General features: G+C 30.9%; 2 protein-coding genes across 2 annotated transcripts; both read right to left on the bottom strand.

Annotated features, from left to right (window-relative positions):
• Nucleotides 1-4,725: 4,725 nt before the first annotated feature.
• LOC130984257 (chaperone protein dnaJ 8, chloroplastic-like) lies at nt 4,726-10,509 on the bottom strand. The gene is made up of 4 exons (XM_057907581.1): nt 10,418-10,509; nt 9,476-9,602; nt 5,145-5,213; nt 4,726-4,920 (listed from the first exon to the last, which is right to left on the bottom strand). Exons 1-4 carry the CDS (start codon nt 10,507-10,509, stop codon nt 4,726-4,728), a joined length of 483 nt encoding a protein of 160 aa, XP_057763564.1.
• Nucleotides 10,510-14,826: 4,317 nt separating this feature from the next.
• On the bottom strand, nt 14,827-15,551 carry LOC130946846 (putative germin-like protein 9-2). The gene has a single exon (XM_057875724.1). The coding sequence runs from the start codon at nt 15,542-15,544 to the stop codon at nt 14,912-14,914; it is 633 nt and encodes a 210-aa protein (XP_057731707.1). The 5' UTR covers nt 15,545-15,551; the 3' UTR covers nt 14,827-14,911.
• Nucleotides 15,552-19,590: the final 4,039 nt, after the last annotated feature.

The raw sequence follows: 19,590 nt of genomic DNA, 5'->3' as shown, positions 1-19,590 counted from the left end.
TCAACAAAGGAATTAGATAACTCAAGTGTCACTAATTACTCTACCTAGGCCAAGAGGAACAAAATCTATACTATATCTAGAAGAGGCATTTCAACAAACACATAAAAGGCAATAAAAGTGAACAACATAAATTGCAAGAATTAAAGAGAGATCTAACTACAAAGGCAAGAGGTCCACAATAGAAAACCAAATTAATCATGAAACAACAAAGAACTTACCAATTGCATTGAAGGAGAAATGTAGATCTACAAAAGAGAATTCACAAACTAAAAACAAAGGAATTACATTAGAAGAAGAATTCTACAACTACAATAGAAGAGAGGAACGAAAATTGGAGAGAGAAGAAGAAGAAATAGATCTAGATCTTAGAACTATCCTAATCCTAATTCTAGAGAGAAGAGAGAGCTTCTCTCTCTAGAAACTAACTAAAAGCTAAACTAAAACTAATTGGTAACTAACTTCTGTTTCCCTCTTCACTCCTTGGGTTAAATAGCATCAAAAATGAGTTGGGTTGGGCCCACAAGGCTTCTAAAATCGCTGGCCACGTTTTGCTTCAAGTGGACTAGGTGGCAGCAACGGCGCGTGTGCGTACTATGCACGTGCGCGTCACCATACGTATAGCAACTATGGAAAATCTTATATCGTTTCGAAGCCCCGGATGTTAGCTTTCTAACCCAACTGGAACCGCATCATTTGGACCTTTGTAGCTCAAGTTATGGTCGTTTAAGTGCGAAGAGGTCGGCTTGACAGCTTTCCGGTTCTTTCATTTCTTCATGAGTTCTCCAACTTTTCATGCTTCTTTCTTCATTCCCTTGATCCAATCTTTGCCTCCTAAACCTTAAATCACTTAACAAACATATCAAGGCATCTAATGGAATCAAGGTGAATTAAATTTATTCATTTTAAGACCTAAAAAGCATGTTTTCACTCTTAAGCACAATTAAAGGAGAAGTTATAAAACCATGCTATTTCATTGAATAAATGTGGGTAAAAGGTTATAAAATCCACTAAAATAAATACAAGATAAACCGTCAAATTGGGGTTTGTCAACCTCCCCACACTTAAACCAAGCATGTCCCCATGCTTAAGCCAAGAGAGAAACAAAGGGTATCAACATTTATTCAATGTAAATAAACTATATGCATGCAACTAAATGCAAAATGATTCTACCTACTTGGTTAAAAATAAATCAATCTCCAAGACATACATGCACAAGTAGGGCTTAAGATCATAGAACGATTCATGAGTCCTACCAATTGAAGTATAAACATGAAGTTCACATAGACTTGCAAGAAGAACGCTCGTGAAAGCCGGGAATCAAGGAATTGAGCATCGAACCCTCTCCGGAAGTGTTTGCACTCTAGTCGCTCGGTGTTTAGGGTTGATTCACTCAATTCTCCCCTAATCATGCTTTCCAAGATTTGTTTTTCATCTAACAATCAACAATTATTCAATGTATGCATACATATATCATGAGGTCTTTTCATAGGTTGTAATGGGGTTAGGGTCAAGGTAGGATGCATATTTGGTCAAGTGAGCTTAAAATTTGAATCTTTGATTAGCTTAAACTTTCCCACCTAACCTATGACATCCTATACAATTAAGTTCTAACCTAACTACCCATTTTTCACTTTTTCACATACTCATGCATTTTCTTTTCATTTCACAACACTTATGCATTGATTTTATTGAGCTATACTTTGCTTTGGGGCATTTTGTCCCCTTTTTATTCTTTCTTTTTCTTCTTTTTCTTTCTTTTTCTATTTTTTTTTCTTTTCTTTTCCATATTGTTCTTCTTTTTCTTTTTGTTTTTCTCAATTTTTTTCTATATACAAGAGCATCAATGCATAAGGTTTTACATTTGATCAATACATGAGTATGTACCCAATTCCCAATATTTACACTAATAATACAAAACTACCCTTTTATTCACCCAATGTCCCAAAGTTAGGTTAGAACTTAATTGTATAGGATGTCATAGGTTAGGTGGGAAAGTTTAAGCTAATCAAAGATTCAAATTTTAAGCTCACTTGACCAAATATGCATCCTACCTTGACCCTAACCCCATTACAACCTATAAAAAGACCTCATGATATATGTATGCATACATTGAATAATTGTTGATTGTTAGATGAAAAACAAATCTTGGAAAGCATGATTAGGGGAGAATTGTGTGAATCAACCCCAAACACCGAGCGACTAGAGTGCAAACACTTCCGGAGAGGGTTCGATGCTCAATTCCTTGATTCCCGGCTTTCACGAGCGTTCTTCTTGCAAGTCTATGTGAACTTCATGTTTATACTTCAATTGGTAGGACTCATGAATCGTTCTATGATCTTAAGCCCTACTTGTGCATGTATGTCTTGGAGATTGATTTATTTTTAACCAAGTAGGTAGAATCATTTTGCATTTAGTTGCATGCATATAGTTTATTTACATTGAATAAGTGTTGATACCTTTTGTTTCTCTCTTGGCTTAAGCATGGGGACATGCTTGGTTTAAGTGTGGAGAGGTTGACAAACCCCAATTTGACGGTTTATCTTGTATTGATTTTAGGGGATTTTATAACCTTTTACCCACATTTATTCAATGAAATAGCATGATTTTATAACTTCTCCTTTAATTGTGCTTAAGAGTGAAAACATGCTTTTTAGGTCTTAAAATGAATAAATTTAATTCACCTTGATTCCATTAGATGCCTTGATATGTTTGTTAAGTGATTTAAGGTTTAGGAGGCAAAGATTGGATCAAGGGAATGAAGAAAGAAGCATGAAAAGTTGGAGAACTCATGAAGAAATGAAAGAACCGGAAAGCTGTCAAGCCGACCTCTTCGCACTTAAACGACCATAACTTGAGTTATCTAATTCCTTTATTGATTGATAATTGGAGAGATTGCTAATTGGTTTGGAGTGCACTAAAGCTAGTCTATCCTTGGGAGTTGGTTAGGACTTGTGGCTCAAGTCAATTCATCCACTTGACCTTCCTTTATTTAGTAAGGGTTAACTAAGTGGTAGCAATGAACAATTCTCATCACAATTGAGGAGGATAACTAGGATAGGACTTCTAATTTTCATACCTTGCCAAGAGTCTTTTATAGTTGTTAGTTTACTTTCTTGCCATTTATCTTTCATGCCTCTTATCAAAACCCCAAATATAACTCAACCAATAACAAGACACTTCATTACAATTCCTAGGGAGAACGACCCGAGGTTTGAATACTTCGGTTTATAAATTTTAGGGGTTTGTTTTAGTGACAAACAATCTTTTGTATGAAAGGGTTATTGTTGGTTTAGAAACTATACTTTACAACGAGAATTCATTTGTGAAATTCTAAACCGTCAAAAATCCAATCATCAACGCCCCTGGTGGCAGTGAGTTCCTCTTCGTATATAACTTTCTGGCGCTAAACGTCAGGCTTGGCGTTTAGCGTCCCACAAGACATAGGCTTGGCACGAATCTCGAGGCACATGGCGCTAAACGCCCAGGTCCGCATTTAGTGGCAGCTTGGCAGAATGGTTGCACATGTCCCAAAACCCTTGGGCGCTAAACGCCAGATACGGCGTTTAGCGCTAGCTTAGCAGATTCTAAATTCTTCTCTTTTCTTGTAAACGAATTCTGCTAAACCGATTTAAACTTCACCTGAAATAATCAAAACAATAGAACAACTCAAAATAGTACCTAAACAGGTTTCAAACACTTGAATCTCAATAAAACTCACTAATTTCATATCTAAAATAACAAGAAAATAAGGAAAAGATGCTCACCCATCATCCCCTGCTTAGGCCAAGAAGCTTTCAATTCGAAACAAAACATATGCATCATTTTAGTAATTAAAATAGAAATTTAATGAAAACTAAGAATCAACTAAAAATCAAAGGAAACAATGGTTGGGTTGCTTCCCAACAAGTGCTCTTTTAATGTTGATGGTAATCAGTGGCTAAGAGAAAGGGGGGTTGAATCTTAGCCCCTTTTTGCTGTGTGTAACTTTCTGCCTTTTAAACTAGCTTTAGGAGATATTTTTGCTTTTTATCTCATAACAAGTCAAGATATGTATCATTTTGTGGCCTTGGAAAGCATTCTATCATTCTTTGTTCTTGATATTCCCAGCCACAATCAAGATAGTAACATGAATCATTTTGTGGTGATGAAAAATATCTCATGCAATTTGATAGACCAAAGGGTGATGTAAACTCCATTCTTTCTTCAAAATGCTCTGTATCAAACACAATCACCAAGATTAAAAAAATTAGAATCCTCCTTTGTCACAATTGAGGGAACTCCTTAGCGAGGAAATATAGAAAGCACCTACGACAAGCTATCCAATGAGGAGAAAAATATATGACGTCTGCTTCTTGTTTGCTCTACAAATAAATGAGGAAGATCATAATATTATGAGTCCTTTATAGGTTAATTTTTTATTATTGTTTGATGTTTTTGAATTTATTTACAAAAAGATAATAATATAGATCACACGCAGTATGATCAAACTACAATTGGGTGTTGAAGCTTTTTAAGATTTTATTCTTTTTCAAGTTTGATTGGTTTTGTTAACATAGGCTTAAATTATGCAGAGGTCAAGACTACCTTTAACCTACTTAAGCTCTACACTCTCTATCTACACAAACCCCAACCACTTTTGAAGGCGGAAGAAGGGCCTTAGCATTTAACTAAATACATAATTGAAATTAAACTTTCAAAAAAAAAGAGAGAAATTACAAAGCAATTTCAAATGTAAGGATTAATGTGAGATGAATAATCACGAATTCCTGCTCCTTCCCATCCCATCCACTCTTCCCACAGGTCCCAATCTGGATCATTTATTCCCCTCATTGCTTCGTCGATGCCTGCATCATCATCGCATGCTTCGTACATTTCCATTTCCATTTCATTGGATTCTCCTCTCAAATTGGACATTACAACCTGCATTTCACATAAGTCACATAGAAACCCCAATTAGATCCGAAATTCTGCTACAACCTATGTGGCCCACGAAAGTTATGGCAATTAGCAATTCCAATCTCAGCATTTTTATTCAAATCAATCATACCAAAGAGGTCATATTTTGACTTAGCATCATCGTCATAAGCATTATCAATATTAAATTCATGCATTGCAAAAGCAATAAGCTCAGCAAGAAAACTCACATCATAAGCCTGGTTGATTTGGTGAAACTGCACCCCGCATTTGCTCCCTCTGCATACATCTGAATGGTACTGAAACACAACAAAAGACTAAATATATTAATTAATTAAGAATTATCAAATGTTTCAATCGATTGTGTTACATTTATAATTGTCAAAATCGAACCGATAATTGAACTGGTCAGATTACTGGTTCACTGGTTCATTAGTTCAACCGATGAGTTACTGGTTGAACCGATCTTATGTAAATAAAAAATATAAAATAGTTAAAAATCTAAAATTAAAATTTAAAATAAATATATCTTCACTAATATCAGGTTATATTAAATAAGTATATAAAATTCTAGTATTTTTCTATAATAAATTTTTTTTAGTTTTATTTTTATATTAAAGTAAATATTTTTTTATTTTAATAATTAACTAATTAGTTTATATTTATTATATTGTTATATACTATATGTATTTATTGAGAAATAATATTAACAAATATCATATAATCATAAAAGAATAATTACATTTTAATTAATAAAAATATTTGATATTTTTTATTTATACATATTTAATTACATCTATATTAATAATTATGAATAATAAAAAATATAATTAATTTAAATATAAGTGAGTATAAAATTAATATAATGTCTAAAAAAATTATTGTACGTTTTTACTTTTTACTATATAATTAATAATTAGCATTTGAAATAATAAGGAACAATATAATTTAGTGGCAAGGAGAGCATGTAGGCATAAAGAAGACCCAGATTCAAATCACAACTTTATCAATTTTAGAATTTTCTCTCGAACGGTTGTACCGGTTTTTACCAATTTTGGGTGGATTTCACTGGTTCTGACTGGTTTTATCGGCTTTGACCGATTCTTATCCTTAAGTGGTTCGAAGATTGGACCGGACTGGTTGAAAGTTTAATTCGCTAATTTTTTAGTCGAGCCGGCCGGTTCGGTCCGGTTCTATGGTTACACTTCCAATCGATTGAATTTTGAAAAAACACATATTGTCATATAACGGATCAAAGGATAAAAAACTCATTGATTCGCATTGTCAAAATATTTTTGGAGGTCACAATTAATGGAATATATATTTTGTTGTTATTTTTATTTCTCAGTGTTAATAAACATGATAGATGAATAATAAAATAATAATTTATAAAATAGAGGATAGATTTTATAATTAAATAATATATAAAGGATTAATTTGTAATTAAAATTAAATAAGGACTATTTAATAATTATTAAAAAACTTAAAAAATATATTTTATTACTAAGACCATTTAATAGTCCAAAAGTTATGGGATCGTTGAATTCTTTACTAACCTTCATAACTAGTTTTTTGGGTTAGTTTATTAGTTAGTCACTTGATAAATAATTTTGGTTGCTTGTTATGTGGCATTATCACATTAGAACCTTTTTCAATGTTCATTTGGGCACAAATTACCAAAAAAAAAAAAACAAAATCTTGTCCCACTAGATGGGGTCAGAGAGACAGTTTATATATAAATCTCGTTTGACCACCTCATAAATAGTTTTTCTAGGTCTTCCTCTGTCTTTCACCCCTTGTCTATCTTCCATTTTATCCACCCTCCTGACTGGGTGCTCTGTCGGTCTTCTTCTCACATGTCTAAACCACCTGAGACACGATTCTACCATCTTTTCTATAATAGGTCTACTCCAACTCTCTCTCTCTCTTATATCTGCATTCCTTATTCTATCCAATCGCGTATGACCACTCATCCATCTCAGCATCTTCATCTCTGCCACACTTAACTTATGTTCGTGCTCTCCTTTGGCCGCCCAACACTCTGTACCATAAAGCATAGCCGGTCTGATAGCAGTGCGATAGAATTTATCTTTAAGTTTTAAATGCACTTTTTTGTCACATATAAAACCAGACGCACTCTATCATTTTGACCAACCCGCTTAGATCCTATAATTTACATCTTATTCAGTCTCTCCATTATCCTATATGATGCACCCAAGATACTTAAAACTTTTAACTTTTTGTAGGATGTTTTCTCCAATCTTCAGCTTTACATTAGGGTTTTTCCTTTGCCAGCCGAACTTACATTCCATATATTCCGTATTTCTATGGCTTATGCACAGGCTATACACTTCTAGAGCTTTTCTCTATAAATCTAACTTCTTATTTAGGTATTCTCTTGACTCTTCCATAAGGATGATATCATCGGCAAAAAGCATGCACCATATCACAGACTCTTGGATATGTTCTGTGAGTACTTCCAAGACTAATATAAAAAGGTATAAACTTAAGGATGATCCCTGGTGTAATCTTATACCAATAGGAAATTTCTCCATCACACCACCTTGAGTCTTCACACTAGTTATAACTCCATCATACATGTCTTCAATTGCACAAATATATGCAATCTTTACTCTCTTCCTTTCCAAAACCTTCCATAAGACCTCCCTTGGCACCCTATCATACGCTTTTTTCTAAATCAATAAACACCATACGTAGATCCCTTTTATTACTACGATACCTCTCCATCATTCTTCCTAATAGGTATATAGCTTCAATAGTAGATCTGTCTAGCATAAAATCAAATTAGTTCTCTGTTACTTGTGTCTCTTGCTCAGCATCCATTCTATCACCATTTTCCAAACTGCATGGTATGGTTCATGAGCTTGATCCTTCTATAGTTTTCGAAATTCTATATATTTTCCTTATTCTTGTAGATAGGTACAAAGGTGCTCTTTTTCCACTCATATGACATTTTTTTTGACCTTAAAATCTCATTAAAAAACTTGATTGACCAACTGATGCCTTTCTCTCCAAGGCCCTTCCAAACTTCGATTGAAATATTATCGGGTCCTACTGCCCTGCCATTTTTCATCTGCTTTAGAGCCTTTTTTTTACTTCGAAGTCTCGAATCCTTGGATAGTAGTCGAAGTTTTGATCTTCTTTCCTCATGCATAACCGACCAAGATTCGAAAGAGTCTTCTGTCCTTCATTAAATAATTCGTAGAAGTAGGTCTTCCACCTTTCATTGATCTTCTTATCTTGAGCCAAAACCTCTCCATCTTTATCCTTTATGCAGTTAACCTGATCCAAGTATCTTGTTCTTCTTTCACGGCTTTTTGCAATTCTATATATATATATATATATTTTCCTTCCTTCGTGCCTAAAGACTGGTAGAGACCATCATATGCTCTTATTCTTGCTTCGCTTATAACCACTTTTGTTTCCTTCTTAGCCGCCTTATATTTTTTCTAATTAACTGCATTGTGGCACAAAAATCACTCTTTAAAGCACTTTCTTTTAGCCTTTATCTTTTTTTGTACACTCGTATTCCACCACCAGGACTTCTTGTCTCTTAGTCCTATCCCTCTAGATTCACTAAAACTTTTTTTGTTGTTCTTCTAATAACTTCTGCCATCTCCCTTTACATCTCCTCCGTGCTTTCATTCCCTTTCCACTTTGCCTCTTCTCCTACCCATCTTAGGAAGCTTCTTTGTTCCTCACCTTTTATTCGCCACCACCCCATCATTGGGTTTTTTGTATGATGTATTTTCCTCAACTTTTTCTGAACACAAAAATCCATGACGAGCATCCTATGTTGTGTTGTTAAACTCTCTCCAAGAATAATTTTACAATTAATGCAAAATTTTTGGTCGACTCTCCTCAACAAGAAGAAGTCCATTTGAGAGCTTGTCATGCCACTCCTATAGGTTATAAGATGTCCGTCTCTCTTTTTAAAACATATATTTGCGATGAGAAGGTCAAAGGTTGAGGAAAAGTCTTAAATAATTTTACCCTCAATATTGACTATCCCGAAACCATGGATTCCGTGAATACTTCCATTTCTAGTCACTTCTCTTCCAACATGGCCATTTAAATCTCCTCCTAAGAAAATCTTATTTTTCGAAGGTATGTCTTGGACTAAACTCTCTAGATCCTCCCAAAACCTTATCTTGTGTTGCTCGTCCAAACCACTTGCGCTGCATAGGTGCTAATCACATGAAAAGTATCTCTTTCCACCATAAGTTTGATAGAGATAATTCGATCACCCACCCTCTTGACATCCACTACGTCCTTCTTCCACTGCTTATCCACGAAAATACCTACCCCGTTCCTATTATTCACCTTTCCTGTATACCAAAATTTGAATCCGAAGATATCCAACTGCTGGCCTTCGCGCCGACCCATTTTGTTTTTTTGTAGGAACATGATGTTAATTTTTTTCCTTCTCATGGTATCTACCACCCCCATGAATTTTTCCGTTAGGGCATATCCCAAATCTCAACATTCTGTCGTTCTGACCTTTACATTTACCTTTTTCTTTTTAAACTAGCTTATTTACCCTCATCCGTTCACGAAAATGCGGAAATTCGTACTCATTTAACACTATACCCGGACACTGATATAACAGCTCTTGCTCATTTGACACTGTACGCGAGCCATACAGCGCGTTGCTTCCAGGCAACAACCTAGCTTTAGTGCAATAACATCTTTAATCCATGTCATAAAGATTTGACTAATAAGTTTTTATGTTGACCGTCAAAAGTCTGACAACCCTCCTCTTTTATTCGGATTTGGAACTAATTATGTACTGTAGATGTAGCATAAACAGAGTTTCATTTGGGCACAAATTAATTTGTTAAAATAGATTTATCTTATAATTTTTTTAGCATATTTGAGGAAAAAGATTAATAATCAAAGTAAAATCACCATTTTTATTGTTTGAAAAGTTGCAATTTTCATTTAACACATTCTTTTTATAATTCCAAAAAAGAAAAAAAAGTCTTTAGAGCGCAATAATTTTTCATTTACACATCTCAACATAATTTTCTTTACTTCTTAAAATAAATAATATTGGAAAAAACTATAATCTTGTTTAAGGAAACTCATGCAACGAATTCAAACTTATTTACTTCTTAAAATAAATAAATGTCACATGTCGTAACACGTTTATACATTTTTGTAGAGTTAATACTTAAAGTGGTTCATGAACTTATATTGGCAATCGAGTCTTAAAGTCATCCCTCAACTTATATTGACCCCAATGTTGTCTCTGAATTTAACAAAAGTGACTCACAGTCGTCCCTTAAATATTTTTCGAAAAATATTCTTTAACGGCATGATGACGGGCAGAGAGATGCCACGGTGGATAGGTAACAACTATATGATGTGACTGTTATCGCTATTTAACTCAATTTAGTCCCTAAAATGGTTTATAACCCTAATGCCCAATTTGAGTTCTAATTTGAGTTCCAGATAGTTGTGTTTCACCATTAGAAGTCACCTTCTTTCTTCTTCTCTGCTCTCCGTCTTCTTCTCCACCGCATCTCCTCCAACCAAAGCAGCATAATCAAATAGGATGAACTCAAATGACATCCATGCGAATCCAATTTAGCCTCCGATGAATCACACAAGAATCCAGTAATTCCTTACCTATCATAGGCTCCCCTCCTTCCAATCTAACATTGAACTTCTCAATCGACAGTGGCAACTCATTTAGTTGCGCCATCATTCTCGTGATTTTCGGGCAAGAGTTTGATACAGAATTGTAGGTTCTGATTGAGAATGAGATGCTTGAGCTTCTCGTCTTCTTAAGCCAGAAAATCATTTTCATGTGCTCACCATGAGTGCCAAAAATTGAAAGAACCATATTGGCGCAAACAGTATCAACACTACAAGAAAAAACAATATTTGTAAAAAAAAATTGTTACAAAAAATCGAAATTTTGTAACAAAAAAAGGGGCCATTGCAGTATGTCCCATTACAAAAAATTTTTGTAACAAAAAACTGAACTGTTACAATTCAAAGTGATATTTTGTAACAAACTTTTCTGATACAAAAAACCAGAAGTCGATACAAAAGTGGTAACAAATTTTGATCTTCAAGGTATTTTTGGTGACAATATATTTTTTTCTATCATAAAATTTTATTACAAAATGTAACTTGATTTTGTAACATTTTTTTCTTTAGTTTACAAAAGTAAAATAATTATTTTGTAACAATTTTTTTTTAATACAAATTGCATGCATAATTTACTAAATTATTTTTTTAATTAACTAATATTTAACTATTTTACTAAGCAAGTCTACATCTATATAATATGTAAACATACATAATTCAAACATGCCTCATTTAGCTAAAATTGTTTTAAAACAAAATAACATTAGTGAGTACATTGAACCAAAAGTTAAAAATTTTAACATAGATTAGTGTCTCTATGAATCAAAATATTCTTGAGCCCTCAACGTAGCATGTGGTTACCATTTCAGCACTCCTGTAAATAAGAAAAACCAAAACAAAAAGTTAGGTGCATAGTCAAAAGTTCCTTAAGTTCAAAAAGTTTCTAAATTTTCAAAACAAGCAAGTTTGTATGCACTTCTCAACAATTCAAAATGCCCAAACAAGTGATACACATGTATGTGTAGAGCACATAATCAAGTAAATATCAATCACAAGTAAGTGGCATAAATTAAAGCAATTTGGTGTTGACTAAGTTAGAAACATAAAGAAACATGTAAGCCAAAGAAAATTCAAACATCAAATTCCAATGAAGCATAAAAGTCACAAGGTTGAGACAAGACTTGAAAAATTCATGCCCTATGTGACTTAAGGTAAGTTAGGCATGAATAAAATAAATCAAATTAGACACATAGGTAAAAAAAAATCTTCAACCTTGTGAGAGCATGCAAAAGAGGCTCTTCTTTTAAAAGAATTTCGAGTTCGTGGTCAATTTGAAAATTCACTTGAACTATTCAATGCATAGGAGTAATTTAGTATGAAAAAAAATGGCAAAGAATGTTAAAGAAGCGAAGGACTTAAACCGAAGAGACAGCAAAGACACCTCCATCAGTGACTCCATAGACAGCACGGAGCTCAGTGGTGGTCACGGCAGCTTCCGGCGAGCCCAGCAACGACAGTAGCAGCGGTGGTGGCCTCCGTCATTCTTCTTCGCGTGTCTCTCTGTCTCATTCTACTTCTCGACAGCGACAATGCGAGGCAGCGGCGAAGGCGCAAAGAACACCCCTCCTCCTCTTCTTCGCGGCTGGGACGAGGTCTCCGGTGGCAGCGGCGGCATTGGAGGCTTCAGTGGCAAACGAAATGGCCTTCTCCTCCTCTCTTCGTCGCGTCTCCTTCCTCTGTCTCTCTTTCTCTCGTGTACCGTTGCCTTCTCTATGGTGGAACTCAACAGAGACGGCAGCGACCTCAACCACGACGGCTTGGCCGCGACGAAGGCGGCCCCCTTCCTCCCTCGTTTCCCTCGCGCTCTTTGCCCTCTCTTCCTTCCTCTTCTCTGTTCTTCTGATTTCTCCCTTCTCCCTCTTTATCTTTGAGTGTGCGTGTGTTAATGGATTTAGGGCACAAATTATAGATTTTGTGTATTAGGGTTAGAATTAGAAATTTTCATAATAATTTTATAAAATATTTAAAATAAAATAATAATTTAAAATTTAAATATGATATTGTAAAGATTATTTTTAAAAAGTATAAAATTTTATTTATCAATAAATCAATGTACTCAAATAATTATTTTTAATTTAAATTATAAAATAAACATACTAATCACATTTTACAAAATACAATTTAAATTAAAAAATGTCTTAAATTAAATTATACAGTGCTTTCATTACTGAATTTTAATTTCAAATTATATGAAATAACTAATAATAAGATCTTTAATAATAATTATATAAAAATATTATTTAATTATAAATTCTCAAATTATTTTTAAATAAATACACTAATTTTAAGAATTAGAGATAATTAAATAAAGTATTCTTAAAATATAATTTTATTATTAATTTATAAATTATTTTTAAATAAACACTAATTAAGATAAAATTGGAGATAATTAAATTAATTTTTTTATTCATAAAATTTAAAGTATGTAATTAAAAATTTTCTAAAAATTTATTTTGAATAAATATAATAAATTATAAATAACTTATTATTTAATTTTTGAAATAATTTAAACTCAAAGTATCGTTAATTTGACTTTAATATTTTTAGTAAAATAAATTTTTGAATATAAAATCTTAAATAAATATAATAAATTATAAATTATTCATTATGTTAATTTTTAAAAATTTGAATTCTTATATTTAATATGTTGAAATAAAATTTTTTATTTGTTACAAAAAATCTTTGAATTTTGTGACAAATAAATAACTTATTACAAAAATATTGTATTTTGTGACAAATTAATTTTTTGTTACAAAATATTTTGAATTTTTGTAACAATATAATCTTTTGTTATAAAATATTATAATATTTTGCAACAAAATAATATTTCGATACAAAAGCCAACATAATTTGTAACAAAAAAATCACGTCGTTACAAAATATTGAAATGTTTTGTAACAAATTTTTTTGTTGTTACAAAATATTCTTATTTTGTAACAATAACTAAATATTGTTACAAAAAAACATAATTTGTAACAATTTTAAATTTGATACAAATTTTTTGTTACAAATACTCTATTTTCTTGTAGTGCAATCTCAAAGCCACTTCTCTTCATTTGATTCACAACTCTCTGCAAATGATGGAACAACTCTAACCTCCCATAACCACACATAATGGACTTCAACTCAAAAGCTGAAGGGTCAATCCCTGGACTTCAACTCAAAAGCTGAAGGGTCAATCCCTCCACCATTGCCTCTCAAATTCTCGGCTTCACGAGGCCTATCCATTGCACACAAATCACTAACCATATATCAAAAATCCTGCATTTTATGTAAACAGAGGGAGAACTACGAAGAAGCTGGTTCAGGTAACAGTAAGCAATATCAAAATGGCAAAACCTTTCTGTGAGCCTCACTTGGAGTGTGACTCAAGCAACTTACAGTAGAAAAGAGCAAGCTCTCTATTTCAAGATTGGAGCTTGGAAGTGGCCTCAAAGACCAGAACTTCAGCTTCCTCAGAACGACCCAATTGATCAAGAAGCGCTATAAGGTCAGAAACAATGGCAAGGTTCCAAGTGAACTAGAGAGCTTAGGCGATACATGAATAAAGCTGTAAAATTTAGAGAAATTAAAAGATGGGAAAAGAAGAAAAGGGTTTAGGGTTTACGGCACTTACAGGGAGAGCGAGAGAAGAGAGGTGAGAAAAGGAGGAGGAAGGAGATAGAAAAAGAGAGAGAGTGAATGGAGCAACCGATTTGGGAGAAACATTAACAATTCGGCGTTTCTATGCTATTTGGGCAACAAATAAAAAACAACATCGTTTTGGAAGTCCGGTGTGGCTTCCGTCAACCCAAGTCATCTTTCCGTTACCGAAAAATACTTCAGGGACTATCGTGAATCACTTTTGTTAAATTCAGGGACAATATTGGGGCCAATATAAGTTTAGGGACAACCTTGAGGTTCGATTACAAGTTTAGGAACTACTTTAAATATTAACTCTTTTAGTTTTAATTTTCTTTTTTCATTGGATTGAAACTTAAAAGCTAAAAGATGATATTACATAATATATATGTTTTTTAATCTACCTAATGCCAAAAGATGATATCACATAACATGTTTTTTATCTATCTACCTACCTTTCAAATCATATATAATGAATATGAATTAAAATATATGAATTCTTGCATTTTTTTCAGCAGGTCATTCCAAATAGGTTGATCAAACAATCTTTCAACCCTTTTAAAGAACAACACTCTTCTTATTGAACTATAACACAAGGAGAATCAAAGAAAAGAAAAAAAAAAAACATTAGAAGTGAAAGGTAACTTGAAGCACAAGTAACAAGAGGCAGAGGAGGCTACAAAATTCCATCCATCATTTAGTTGTAAGGGGTTGATAGAGCTTTCTCCAATAAATGGATGGTGGAAACATTAGTCTTAAAGGACAAAGCCATAACTCTGTCATCAATGGTAGCAGAGGTGTTAAATAAGTTATTGGGAACTAATATAAGGCCAGGACTAGCACTACCCAAAGAAGAAATAGAGAAAGCAGGGTTTTTGGTATCTTCATTTAGTTGAAAGTGGATAAGTCCTTTTGGGAACACAAACATGTCCCCAGTTTGAAGTCTACTAGTGTAAAGTTTGTTATTTGTGTCTACAAATCCAACTAGAAGATTCCCTTGAACAACAAGGAGCAGCTCCGACGCGCGAGGGTGCACGTGCGGGGGGCTAACGTCCCCCGGACGGAATCCAAGGAGAATGGTGGACACACTCAGCCCATCCAAGGCTGGGAATTCATCCTTGCTTGCCCTCAAATACTGAAAATATGAGGGCGAACCGGTTTGTCCAACCCATTCGCGCATGCCGGTGAAGGTGAAGAAGCTCCCGTTAATAGGGACACCGGCCGGGGCTATGAAGTCACCAAGGATATCTGGATCACCACATATTGATGTTTGCACCATGGCAAATACACAAACCATCAATGAAACAATTTTGAAGCTAGTGAACAACATTGTTATATATAATATAACTGGATGATGAAGTGCATGGTGTGATCAACACTTATTTATAGTGGTTTTGTAATTTTGTTTGCATCCATAGGTTTTCTGTATGATAACAACTATGAAGATTACGAAGTAAAATTCCTTTCACAATAATGCGGCTGTTTTTGTTGTGGCATGTGTAGGATGGTTGTTTTTTTATTATAAAAAAAGTCTGTTACATTGTTGAATTTGGATTATGCATGCAAAGTTTAACTCAAAATCGATACAATTAGGAAATGTTTTACAAAACTTAATGCTTGTTCTTACATGTAATTTTAGAATGTAACAAGAATCGGTCTGCAGGACCTTACCACACTATAAGAGGGAAAATCATTTGCTCTGTTCTTTGTTGTTCTCATTATATTATTCCAAACTTTAACTAAAATTATTTTTATGAAATGATTGAAATATAATTAATGGACAAAAAAATATTTTTAAATCTTATATTTTTGAAAAATCTTTTAAAAAAATATTACTCAAAAAGATTTTTTTTTCCTTACAACCTCATCCAAACAGCATCCAAGTGCTAGAAATAAATGTCCTAAATACATTTGGAGTAAACATCTAATCCGGTCTTTATCCATTTTCACGAAGGACAAAGCGATCCCTGTAAAAAAAAAAAAGGGATACTTCGACCTCAACATTTTTATTTTGGGACAATACGATCTCTCTGTTAAAAAAATTATTTAAATAATAATAAAAATTGATTTTGTGGGGTTTTATTTGTATTTTGTGGGGGTTTTAAACCTCCACAAACTATTAATAAATTTGTTTTTGAAAAATTCCTTCACCAATGGTGGTTAAATGAAGAAAAACTATCAATGAAAATGATGCCACAAAAAAATAATAATTGTAGTACAAATACTTTTTAAAAGAAAAAAATAACATCGAATAAGAAATGAAAAAAGAGAACTTTAATGTTGATAATATTGGTATTAGTAATGATGATGGTAGAGGAGATAATGATGATGATAAATCAATAAAAATAATAGAAGTAGGAGCGATAATAATGAGAATGAAGAAGGTAATGGTAGTAGTGGTAGTAATTAGCTATATTATTGAAAATAATTTTGTGAAGGTTTAAAACCCCACAAAATACAAATAAAACTCCCACAAAATCAATTTTTATTATTATTTAAATAATTTTTTTAACAGAGAGATCGTATTGTCCCAAAATAAAAAGATTGAGAGTCGAAGTGTCCTTTTTTTTGGACAGGGATCGCTTTATCCTTCGTAAAAATGGACAAAGACCGAATTGAGTGTTTACTCATACATTTGAGTAATTACATTTAGATTTTACCACATCTACTGTAATTCCATTTTCATGTCAAAATAAAAAAAAAAGAGAAATGATGTTTGTATTATTTTTTGTATACATTTTTTTTATATTTTTATGTGGTATAAAAGATAAATTTGTTATCAATCAATGTTAATACCAAAAGTAAAAAATATAAAAAAAAAAGTATACAAAAAAGATATGTATAAAAGAAAACGAATTATACTAAGTAACTAATAATTTTTTTGAACAACGAATAATGAGTCATAAATTTAGTTATTATTAGATATTAATTACCCATGCCACTAATTAAATTTAAAATTAATTTACTTTTTTAATTTCATTGTTCACATTATTTAATATTATTGTCTACCTATACTTTTTTAAAAGGTCATACCATGCAATCTTCGTCACGAAACTAATTAATGCTTGTTTTCATCATTATCATTTATTGTTTTTCCTATCTTCTTTTATATTTCTCTATTTTATTATTTTTTTTAGTCGATTGTTAGTTAGAAAAAAGAGTGTGTTAATTTTCTAATAAAACTGTTGTGAATAGATAGTGAAATGAGATTGTAAATTGATTATTTACTAAAAAAACATATTATAAAGATTTAACCTAATTCAATTCCAGTATAAAATTTAAAATTAATGCTCACCATGAAAGACAAGATTTTTCTTTATTATTATATAATTCAAATGGAAGCCATTCAGATAAAGATGCTTAAAACGTCTTTTTTTAAAGATGTTTTCATGTTGTGTTTTAATTAGTTTCTGTATAATTTATTCGGTGTTTCTCATCACATATTATTAAATTTCTCAAAAGATTTTCTTTCCAAAAACAATAAAAAATATTTAATTTAGACTAAAACAAAAAAAGTAATAGATTAACTATTAAATTTTTTTTAAAAGATTATTTACATAAAAAATATATCACATTCATCAATATATATATAAAACAAGCTCTTAAAATTTTTATAAATAAAAAAATAATTAATTTTTATTCGTATAATATATAAAATAATTACTATATTATTATTATATTATAGATTAAACTTTACTAATTTAAGTTTTGTTTTTATTTTTAATATAAGCATTAGAAATAAATAAATTTTTTATAACAAGATGTAATGTAACAAAATATATAATATTAATTAATTTTTAAAAAATTCTAAAAAGATGGTTTTTTTTAATAAAGTGTTATTAAAAATTTAACATTATAAAAACTAATTTCAACCAATATGATATAATAGGTTATTAAATATATTTAATACAAAATACATTGAATATACATTTTTATTGAGTTTAAATTTTAAATAATTTTTAATTGAATTTTAAATATTTTTATTTTAAAGAGTTAGAATATTTTAACATCATTTTTTTGTATCTTTTTAATTGAGTCTTTGATTTTTTAAATTATAAACTTTATTTATAATTAAGAGTAATGTTTTAACACCACCAATTAGTCACACATATAAAAATATAAGAACAATTATATTGTCATAATTATAATCTAACTTTATAAGCAATACAATACAATGAAACTATATATAAGTAATATAACTAAATTTTATCTACATCTATAATCACATTTCATAAATAATATAATTAAAATATATTTATGTTTATAATTAAAATATGAATAAAAATACAAAAAATTATCAGGATGATTTTCATTCATAATTTTTTTATTATTTTTGTTGTGAAAAATTTAATTATTTTAATAATTAATTATTTTTTAAAAAAATAATTGAATAACACAAAAAAGTCTTATTAAGAGTAATTTATTTATATATGGTTAAAAAATAATTGAATAATTATATATGGTAAAAAATTAATATTATTAAAAAATAAAATTAAAAATCATGGTTTTTTTTCCAAAATTTATCTACGAATAATTCTATAAATATTTTATGATGAATAAAAATATTAAACTCGTACTAAAATTTATTCTAATAAAATTTATTTTTATTCTACTAAACGTTAAATAAACTATTGAAAAGAATTTTGTTTCCTTCGTTAGAGAAGAATGATAAATTTCTATACTTCTATTATGTTATGGCAATAATTTGGCCTGTTATTTTTTAATAATAATAATAATAATAATAATAATAATAATAATAATAATAATAAACAAGTATATCACAATAAAAAAGGAAGCACGTCACCAAATAATTTATCATCCGAATTATATATGAATCAAATTGATAACATGAGGGCTAACACTACAAAAATCGATAACAAGGTTAGGGACTTACAAACCTTTCTTAAGATCATAGAAAAAAACATTTATATTTGTGTGATATATAAAACAATTATCATATTATTATTATTATTACATATATATATATATATATATATATATATATATATATATATATATATATATATATATATATATGAGCAAAAAAAGTCCAACTGTTTTAAAGTAAAATTTTCTTTTAATATTTAATTAAATGTTCTTGTATTTAGTACTTTTTTTTGTGCACTTCCTCTTAGTTAAAAATATAATCATTATAATTTTTTAGTTATTATTGCTAGGGGTGTTTACATATGGAATATGGCTGAAATTTCGATCCTATCCGCACTAAACTCATTAGATCAAATTCAATATTCGCACTTTTTATGTTTGGATCAGATATCAAATATATCCATAAAATAAAAAATATTAAAAATTTTTATTTTTATAAAAAAAGTCAATAATTTTTTTGTTTACTTTTTTAAACATATTTACTTCTAT

This window comes from Arachis stenosperma, chromosome 1, assembly GCF_014773155.1.
Source record: "Arachis stenosperma cultivar V10309 chromosome 1, arast.V10309.gnm1.PFL2, whole genome shotgun sequence".
NCBI lineage: Eukaryota > Viridiplantae > Streptophyta > Magnoliopsida > Fabales > Fabaceae > Arachis > Arachis stenosperma.
This window is presented reverse-complemented; position numbering and strand designations above follow the sequence as displayed.